Below are 11,450 nucleotides of genomic sequence, written 5' to 3' on the forward strand. Positions count from 1 at the left end.
GCTTCATCAGAAGAAGCGCAGTTCTAATGATTGAATTTATAAAAGCTTGAGACTATTGAACCTCTCTTCTTAGTATTCTTTGTGATGTCTGTGTGAAAGACCTGTAATCAGAGACTAATGACATTCTTTCATTCTGCTATCAGAGCAGAGTTAAGAGCTGTTTTTATATTATTATAACATCTGACTGATACATTCATAAGAATGTCTTTCACTTTGATACAATTATACAGTATCATTTGACTTTTGACACTCTTATACTGTTCATCTGTGTTCTGTCAGACTTTCACAATTATAATAGCATGCTTTTCAGTCATTGCTTATAGACTGACCGTGTGACCGTGTCTGAGACCAGAATCAGATTTTTTGATAGTTTCATTATCAATTCAACTGATCTCATTACACAGTTTTAACATTAGATAGTGATCTCATACTGTCTCAGTGAGACTTACTGTCTACTCTTATCACATTTTTCAAATGAGATCATGATTTTCACTTCTCAATTTAAATTATTTTTATTGCTTTAAATGACTTTAAATCTTATTTGAGTGTTATCAAAAAGTGTTACTTTTTAAAAAATTAAAAATAGTCTAAAAAAAACCTTAAAATATCTAAAAATAGTAACTTTATATCAAGAATGAAACTAAATGAAATTAAATGAGATCACTTTCTCATTTTTTTCAAGTCATGATTTCATTTTAAGATCTGATATATAGTCACTTTACATGTTTTTTTGATAGTCAGTCCCAGCGGGATTCACGTCAAGAAATGTATGAGATCAGATCAAATGAGACTAAACATGAAATTCATGATCCCAGCGGCCAGTCTAATTGCTTATAAGTAAGTTCATCTCAAGTTGAGTTCATTGATGAATTCTCAGATGAGTTGTTTAATTCTGTGATTCAAAGGTTGCTTAAGCTAGCGTACGATTACAGGCGTACGCCGGCTTCTTATATATTGTAATATTGTACGCTAAATTAATTAGTGGCCACTATGGCCCCCTCTTTACACTTGTATGCTAGTAGTTCGTTCCATACCGGAAAAACGTAGGCTTATTATACGACCGGGTTATGGTTGTTCCGCCGTGCCAGTCGCCGACACCGTCGCCGAACTGTAAAATATAATATAATGGTGAATTAGCCGTGAAATCACTGTAAATGAGTTATAAACAGAATAAAATCATCATTATATTAGCAATGTCATCAATTCCTATCTACATAATCACTAATTCTAAAAAATGTCTCATTCACTGAAATCATTCTCTATTAGAAATCTGTCATATCTCTCTGTAATTCCTCTCAGATTCTCTGAATCATCTCTATATCATTGTCATCATTTCCTGTCATATTCACATCAACATTTATTTCAGAGAACTTGTGAATTAATATTGAAGTTTGTGAAGAATCAGTGTCAATGATCATTCATCATTTGAGAGAGAGAGTTTCAGAGAGATCAGAAGCTGTGTATTTACTCATCTATATTATTATTAACTTCTGTATAAATCTGAGAATCATTTCACTGATTCTAACTTACTTTTTTATCAAGAATGTTGAGAGTTTCAGTGCTGCTCATAGTCAGAGAATCAACTGAAGTTGAAAGATTGAAGAAGAAAGAGAGAAGAGAATTAACAGCAGTAGCAGAGATATCAGTGAGAGAAATGAGAAGAGAATTATTACTGTTATTAAATTTCTTATCACTGCTGCTACTGTCACTGACTGTAACTGAATTCTTATCAAGATAATCTGTAAGTCTCTGAACATGCTTCATTATTTCATACATCTCAATGATAATACAGCTAGCTTCAGTATTAACATTGTTTATTAAATTTATAAGATTCTTTATCACTGATTTTTATTCTTCAATATAACTGACTATCATTCTCAAAAGCTTGTGATGTACTTCAAGCTTGATAGTTTCAATGTCAAGTTTTGTCTTTTTAATCATGATTTTCTTCTTTTCTGCAGCAACTTTTTTCTTTTCAATTTCTAATTTCACTCTTTCAATATTCAACTTAGTCTTCTCAATCTTAATTTTAGCTTTTTCAGTAACACTGATGATAACATTCAGAACTTTCAGAGCAATAGTGATACTCTTCATACATTAAGCTTTCACTTTTTATTAGTGAGTTTTAACTTTCTTGATCTATTTTAAAAGATTCTTCATCAATTTCAATATAGCTCTCTTTATTATTTTCTTGAAATCATCTGACATAGAAAGATAAAAGTTATGAATTCAGATCAGATTGTTAACTTATTCTTTTAATTCTTCAGAGACAATCACACATCTCTTTTTCTCATGATTGTAATTTATACAAGGCTTTGAGCTTCTCTTCACCTTATCACAAGCAGTATTCAAATGACAGAGAAAAATATACTCAATGCAGTACTTACACATTGTTTATTTATTAAGCTGCTTTGTCAAGATATTCAGACAGCTGCTTGCTTTCTTCTCTTAAGCCTTTGCAGCAGCAGCACAGATACACTTGAGAATGTTACTTATTATTTTAATACTGCTGCTGTTATTGTTGTTACTGTGATTGATACTGCTGCTGTTATTATTACTGTAATTAATACTACTACTGTTATTGTTATTACTGTGATTGATACTGATATGATGAATTACTGATATTCTTGATATACTATACAGATAAGATATCTTGATTAGAACTTTTCTGATTAAAAGCTTTCTATTGCAACTGACAGAATACTAATCAGACTAAGGAATAAAGAAGGACAGAGTGAGTAGAGTGAGTTGAAAATGATTTTTACAATGTATTATTGTTGTAAGAAAAAGAAAGAAGAAAAGAAGGAAAAGAAAAATGTGAGTCTTTATATATGTTATTGATTCATCTTTGCAGATTATCATGCAATGAATGCAAATACTTTCATATTTCATCTCTGAGTGTAATCAGCATATCTGATAAATTTCATTCATATCTTAATACTTTTTGCACAGACTATCACTGATTGAATTACAGCTATTTTGAATACAAAATCATTTCTATTAACTAGGAACAAGTGTTCAATACACTGTTAGAAATATATCTACAGAATTCAAGATTTTCTGATGCAGTGAAATCAGTGAATTCTTCACAGTCATAACTATACAAATTACAAGATAGAGAATATGACAACTTTCTTCAGCAAATATCAAGACAGGTATATTTTAATTATGTATATTAAAGTATATATTAACTAATTTATATATAAAACTCATAGAAAACTAAATATATTGAAATATAAATAGATTGTATTGAAAATCTCTACATCACTGATCTGTCTTTTGCTGAAAGTGTCTCTGAAAATTTAATCTTTTTTCATATCTTCTTTCACATATCTTTTATCAGATGTCTCTTTTTTGCTGTTGAGATATTCTGAATCATCTCAGCAAAGTCATCTCTGACAATTTACTGATATTCAGAAATATCACTTATCAGATCTCAGAATGTCAGAATATTTTGCTATTATAGTATAGCTGCAGCAGAATTTTCATTTGTGTCAGTATTATCAAATATTTTGATCTGAGTTGTAAGATTGATATATATCTCTATTATTCAGAATCAGTTTCTAGTTTTTCAATCTGAAGTTTTCAATTCAATATCTTTAACTAATGAATATTCAACTTACATTTCATATATCATTGTTCTTGCTCAGAGAATTGATCAAAGTCAATGATTCTTCACACTCAGTAAAAAATCAGAAAGAACTTTTCAGTGATAAATGAATCACAGAAGTATTCAAAGATGATTAATTCTTCATAGCAGTTATGTAATTCAATTACTGCTAAACTTTCTCTGCTCTTTGTCTTCTTTCATTGAATATGATTCTATATTAATAAATGATTAGCTAAGTTGATCAAAAAAATTTTAATATCTCACTGAAAAGTTTCAAATTCTTCTAAGATATCTCACTGAAAAGTTGATATATTTGCTAAAATCTAATACTACTTGTCTTCATTTCTTTGAGAGTTTGAGACTTTCATGTTTTAATCACATTCAGTATCATCATTCCGCTGAATGAAAAGATGTATAATGTTTTATTCTTTATTTTTATCACACTTGTAACTGTTCAATTCAAATTATCTTTATTGAAAGAAAGAAAATACATTCATTTTATCTTCAGATACAGATACTGCTCTATCAGCTGAATTTCCTTCTTATACATTTCTGCATCTGAATGCCAGGTTCAGTGACATCTTTTTGACAGACTACTTGATATCAGTGATGAGTTTGACTTCTTCTTGTCTGACTAGTATTTATCATTGCTGTCATTATGTTCATTCTATGTTCAGATATATCAATATCAGATTTCTTTTGAAATCAGTAATTTGTCTCATTAAATCTATCAGATGAGAGAGTTTGAAGAGATCTAGTAGAGCAGAATTCATGACAATATTCATTTTCAGAATCTTGATAGAACTCTGATAAATTTATGATATGAATAGAAATATAGTGATTTGATTCTTAATATTAAATTAATGTAGATTGTCACTGATTACAGCTCTTATTAATATATCTCTTTTCAGTAATTCAACCTCATCTCTTTATTTTATCAAGATTACTCATTCACTTCATTTATATCTTTTCAACTATGCAACTTTTTTCTACAAATTATATCAGAAAGTAAAATATCATGTCTGTTTAATTAAAATTTAAAACACTACCTGCTATCTGTCTCTAGATAAGAATTCAGAGATAATCAATATCTCTCTTTTCTAAAAACTATAAATGAAGATTTCACTGACAGTGATTCAGATATTGATGCTCTCAGTGAAGAAGTATTACTATTCTCAGTAAGTTTATCACTTTTGATGTCTCTATCATTATAAAAACTAACATTCTCTAAAGACAGAGTCATATAATGAGAATACTGCTGATAATGTTAAGCATATTAAGTGACTTTTAAAAGCAGCTGCTGAGAAGAATATTTCTGAAAATGATGATTAAGAGAATTCTGATGAGTCAGTTACTGATGATATTGAAATGCCAGCTACTGATACAATTACTGTTACTATTACTGATTAATTTGTTGATTCTGATTCAGTAATTGATATATCTCACAAATGCAGTAACTTTGAAATGAATTCATTTGTTCTGACAATGAAACTCTAAGTCAAAGAGTCAGATATTTTCTGAAAAAACTACAAATCACTACTGTAAATTCTGTGTTTATTGAAGAATACATTGCTGATAAGTCTGCTTCTTAAAGATCTATCAACTCTGAAAAAGCAATACAGAGCACAATTTCTGATTTTATCAGTCAAGAAAACCTCAATTTCAATAGTGTCATTAATATAAATATTAACTCTGAGTTCTGCTCAGAAAAATCTTGTCAAATTCTTCATAAGATTACTATACTTTCAAAATCTGATTCTCTTGATATCTGCTCTTCTCAAATCCTCAACTTTTCAGTGATAAATGTATATAGAAATAGCAGAAATTGTCAACAATCTTACAGAGTTATGATAATCTCACAGTTGAGAGAGCTCTGTTAAATATTGTTTCAGCAAATTCATCTGATATTTATTAATAAATAAACCTATTTTTTCTTCTGATTTTATTCAGTATCAGTGTGAGAATCTTGAATACTACTGTAAATCAGAATTGAATGATATATCTTATATTGAAAGAGTGCATTTTATCAAATATGATCACTGATATTCAGATATAAGGTTTTATATGATAGTTCTGAAAGTTCAAGAAGCTATTTACTATACTTCACAGACTATATAAAGATTACTGTTCTTGAATTCATTATTTAGTCTCTTTGAAATAATTATAATGAAGAATGAGATGAAATATATCTCAATTACTCAAGTTCTCAATTAACTTGATATTCATATGAATATAACATTTGAATCAGGTTCTGATCTGCCAGTATATAAGAGTTAAGATCAGTATTTTCTTCACTGAGTCATGAGAACTAAAACTGAGATGATTGAGATATAATCATATTGCAAATCTTCACTAATTCAGACTGAGTTGAAAATTGCAGTATATGAATAAGATCTTTTAAAAAGTATATTTTACTCTGATATATAAGTTATTTCCCTGTTATATCAATTATTTATTAATGAATTTAACTTATATTGAAACATGTACTGAAGCTTGATGAGTTTTTATTTAATTTCTGCACTGAGTGCTGTTAAACACTTAAAGTGAAACAATATTTTTATTCTAATCTTTGATTCTTATAATATCAATTTTTCTGATATAGTTACTGCATTGTCACATGACTTATCTATATTAAATTATGAGAGAATTATGATGAATATTGATGAAAAAAAGATGAGAGTGATTATATCTTGTATTGTATTTCTTGAAGATATGCTGCAGTAAAATAGTAATACAGAAATCAAAGAATTAACAGTAAGAAGATCATGCTGAAGCTGCTTTATTAATAATAAGAATTAATTAAACCTGAACTATGATCTACACAATAATAGCTAATTTCACTATTATATATAACATCTTCAGGCTAAACTGAATGATCTACTGAATCTTACATACAGAGATTAAATGTATCAAGAGCAAGAAATGATATCACAGACTGTATCTCTTTTTCAGATATATTTAAGTTTGAATTTGATCTCTTTTTTCTCATCTGATTCATATTCTAGTGAGTTTGCTGATATATCAGAGATTTTACACTTATTACTGATCAGTACTGTCTTATCACTGTATAATTAGCTAGAATACTTCTGAATATTATAGATATTCTCTTTTTCTCACAGTTGAAATCATCTACAGTTATCAATTATTCATCTCAAGAAGTATCAGCTTCAAGAATATGCTTGACCTTCAATTATTATATCTCTTATCTTGCAGTGTGAGCTTAAGAAGAAATGACTCAGTTCAGTAATTAAGTAGATTATTTCTGCAGCATTTTCAGCATCAAATCAATCATCTATTGATCTTATTATTCAGATATATATAGTCATTGTAAGAAATAATAGCCTATTAATATCTCAATCTCTGAGAGAAAATGATTCTGAAGTGGCTTATCAAATCATACTTACAGCTCATTAACAGCTATAATTTCTTATTAAAGCTGTGATAAGAGCAGCAGTGATATTTGAATTATCTCAAGCTGATTCAGTTGTTAATCATCAGTCATTCTCTGCTTTAACAATGAGCACAGTTACTACACATATCAGTGATTATATTAAAAAAGCAAAGCTTATATGATATATAAAGAGTCAGTCAAATATACATATTAATTTACACTATGTTAAGCTGATTAAAGAATACACTGTATCTAATAACTACAATATTCTGATAGAGAAGAACAAGTATTGAGACTATAAGAATCTAGTGCAGTGAATAAATTATTAAGATGTAAAGAAGACACTGCTCTTACAGAAGAGCTTTCATCATATCTTATAACTAGTATTGAGAGATTCTTTTAATAGATCTGACTTACATCTGACACAGAAGATTCAACAGCTATATACAGTTTATTCAGCACTGTTCAATAATCTGCTGAGAATGAATAAAGAATCAGATAATAATAATAATTCACTGAACTACTCTATTAAGTTAGAACTAATAAAAGATTATATTACTCTGAAGATTTTTAGTCATCTATTATTAAACAAGATATCAGAGAAAGTCAGTATATAATTTATAAATCTCTCAAAGCTCAAACTTCTTCATCTCTTTTTTAATAAGCTGTGAGAATTCTATAATACTGATTGAAATAAACTCTCAGTTTTAAAACTAGATCACTGTTCAATTCTTTTCTATAATAAGTTAATATTCTCAGTTTAATATATCTATTAATCAATCAGTTATTGACTTATCACTAACTTATAAATCAGAGATTGCATTCACTGAATCTCTCTCATGAAAGAAAATATCATTTAATATCAAGAGACAGAGCTTGACTGAATTACAATTATATTTATTTATGAAATAAGAGAAGTTAAGTAAATTTTCTTTACATGTATTTCTTTATATCATGTTATACATGATCATCTACTGAATCTGCTGATTTTACAAGAGAATTCTGACAATTACACTATTATCAGACTGCTAGTAGTTTAAAAGACAGTATTGTATGACATTCTGATACAGAATAGTGATAAAAATAATGATTATTTAATGTATAAGTCTCAGATAATAAGATATTTATATTACAATTGAAATATCTCATTTCTTTAAATAGAATAGATAGTTGATGAATAGCAGCTATTATACTGAGTAATAGATAACTAACTAGCTTAATAGTATTGATTTCATTGACAGAACAGTATACAGTATCTTGTAATATCTTAATAGTATTCTGATAATAACATCTATTAATTACACAGTTACTGAGTAGTATTATAATAATGTTAGAAAGTTCTGCACTGTCTCAACATTATCTTGATATTTAATATTCAGTGACATGTCACTGAATATAATGATGAAACATGTGTTATGATCAGCGACACGTGACACGGGTGAAATGATGAATTCACAGTGTAATCACCGTAAATTAACTCTACGTTCTTCCGGTATAGTTCAGTCACACTCATATGACCATGTCATACGCCCTAGCTTCATACGGATTAGCTCGTCACTAGTGTTTGTGATCTTGTGACCTATTTCTGATTCAGCTAGCATTCTGTATACACTCTTATAAAGAAACCTTCACTATATTACATCACTCATTTACTAACTTTTCTCATTCTTCAATTATCTTTATCATTATCATCATCATCAAATGTCACTATCTCATTCAAGATTTCTATTCCTTCTTCTATTCAACTCTTTTCATCTGTTTATCTATTATATTATACACATTTCTGGCAATGACTCTCTGTTCTCATAACAAGCATTATTATAGTGCTTATATCAGGCAGTTCATTAGCATGTAAGAATAAGTGCTCGCAGGCGATTATTCGGGTGTTTGCAGCTTGGCGTGATATGTACTGTTAACTACTAGAAGTATTCACAGTGAGAAGATAAAATGTAGAAGTTAAATATATAATAGCATTCAAGCTAAGTTATGAATAGTATTCATGAACTTCAGTCTATATAGTTATGTGTAGTCAAGAGTCACTAGCTCTATTGATTATACAAGAGATAGAAATAGAGATAAAGAATCTGTGAGAAGTGAGATTTCTTACATACTTTTTCCTCTCTAAGACTTCATCTGTGAAGTCTTTCACTAAGTGACTTCATAGAATCAGCTCAGCACTGTAGTGATACTCACTAAAAACCCTTTATATCTATAAAAAATCTCAGTGAGAAAAAATCTCTTGTTACTATAAAGAGAAAAGAGTCTGTTACTCAGTTTCTTATTTCATGAGATTCTTTATAATCTACAAATTCTTCTCTGACTATCACACAGATTCATCTCATATCTTTTATACAGAAGAGTTTCAGTTGACTCTCAATCATTTTCACAAGATTCTTATATAATTATCACACAGATTTATCTCACAGATAAATCACTCTCTGTGAGATCACTCTTATCAAAGAAAAGCATTTATAAGTTGATTTTTCACTTATTCTCATAAATCATTGTTCTTTAACACTGTAGAATTGTGAGGAATTTTTCATTCTTTTATCAATTCTGTAGAATTATAGAATCAAGATATCTGCAGTCTGCAATCACTCTTTATAGTCATATAGAAAGATTCAGACCTGTGATTCACAATCACTTTTATTTACTAGAGTGATCTGACTGTTCTGTAGAATCATTCACAGTGTAAGTAAATCTCTCTAGAGTAGTATAAATATCTCAGATCTATCTGTGAAATCTCATCTTCTTTTCTCTTTTTTCATAACAGTTTTCATTCTTATAAACTGTGAGTATTCTCATTCATCTGTAAAGTGTTTTCACTCAGATGATAGAGAGAGAGTGTTTCTGACAATATCTGTGTATTAATTCAAGAACTTCTCAAGAATAAAAATTTTTAATTTCAATATCTTTACAAATAATGTCTGACTGCTGCTGAGCTTCTTATGAGTGTCTCTGTAACTTCTCTGATCACTTTTTACTGACTGATGAAGTAGAGACACTGCTGCTCATGACTGTGTCTTTATCTCTCTCAGTCCTGCCACTGTACCTGATCTTCAGGCTAGTGACTCACCTCATTTCTTCCTCAGATCAGCTTCTGACTCTAAGCAGTGCAGTCTCTCTCTTTGCTGTAAGTCTTCTTATAAGTAATTTCTTACAGACTCTAGCTGATAGTTCTTACAAAGCTCTCAGTGTTGTCAGTGTCTTCTACAGCTCTGCAGGTCTATGATCATTCTCTTTCTACCTGCACAATCTCTGATCAGGTATATGTAAATATGTCTAGGTTCTCTATCAATGATTCTCACACTGCAGTGTATTTTTACAATCTCATTGTTAATGAGAAATGAGTCCCCAGGTACCTGCAAAATCTGAGTAATTAAAGTAATGTGAATGTTATGAATTCATGATGAAAGTTGATCTGAGCAGATAAGCTCTCTCTCTGTATCTTAATTGTTTCTAAGCTGAATACTCCAGCATAACTGAGGAAGTAAATACAGCTTTATAAGAGATATCTGATCACATGTGCAGACAGTCAGCTCTCAAGACTCTGCTGCAACTGTATATACTCTGGTGTTCAGCTTCTCTGAAGTCTGTGCATTTCTGACAGTCTTCATATCAAATGCAACAATTATCTGTATCATGAGTATGATACTCTCTACTTCTTTGAAGAAGAAAATTGATAGTTATGAGAGAATTGAGTGTTGTGAGTATTAAGAATATAAGTTTGAGTTTTCTTTGTTTTTTCTTTATTAATCTTCAAATTGTGTTTATAACTCTGTTTATTTTCTTATTTTTTAACTTTAATGAGAATATAATTTCTTCTTTTCTTGCATATGTGGTTCGGAAGAACGTACGACCGTCGGATAATAACACGGCCGCTTCTGAACTACTAGCGTACGCGTACGCTTCCGAACTACTAGCATACACGTACGAATGTAAAGGGGGCCCTAGCGGCCACTAATTAATTTAGTGTACAAGATTCAATATATAAGAAGCCGGTGTACGCCTGTAATCATACACTGGCTTAAGCAACCTTTGAATCACATCTGATAGCATGTCTAAAAACTGGTGAGAAGTGCAGGCTCCTCCAGAGCATGATAATTCTGTCTATGAAGTGATTTGTAGTTATCATGCCAGTGTGGTTCTAGAATGCCTCAAAAGATAGCATACAAAGAACAGTGAGTGAAAGAGCATTCAATTGATGCTGCTTCACTTGTTGAGGAAAAACTCCACACTCAGATGAATGCCACATATGCGAACGGATGAGGTGTGAGAAAAGGGATGAGAGTGGTGAACCAGATTCAAAGAAGACCGCTCTTCACTCAAAGGGATAAAAGAGGGGGATGGCCACCACTGGAGTCGTACAATGATAACAGAGTGATATAGCAATATAACAATATAGTGATATAACAATACAGCGATATAGTGATATAATAATACAGTGAT

At 30.0% G+C, this 11,450-nt stretch overlaps 1 protein-coding gene across 1 annotated transcript; it reads right to left on the reverse strand.

Annotated features, from left to right (window-relative positions):
- Positions 1 to 1,015: 1,015 nt before the first annotated feature.
- On the reverse strand, positions 1,016 to 2,094 carry BDCG_07058 (uncharacterized protein; the record flags this gene model as incomplete). Its single annotated transcript, XM_045422821.1, has 3 exons — positions 1,016 to 1,108; positions 1,531 to 1,776; positions 1,870 to 2,094. The coding sequence occupies 3 exons, from the start codon at positions 2,092 to 2,094 to the stop codon at positions 1,016 to 1,018; spliced, it is 564 nt and encodes a 187-aa protein (XP_045278377.1).
- Between the last annotated feature and the right edge of the window lie 9,356 nt (positions 2,095 to 11,450).

The sequence above is a fragment of the Blastomyces dermatitidis genome (genome assembly GCF_000003525.1).
Source record: "Blastomyces dermatitidis ER-3 genomic scaffold supercont1.8, whole genome shotgun sequence".
Taxonomy (NCBI): domain Eukaryota; kingdom Fungi; phylum Ascomycota; class Eurotiomycetes; order Onygenales; family Ajellomycetaceae; genus Blastomyces; species Blastomyces dermatitidis.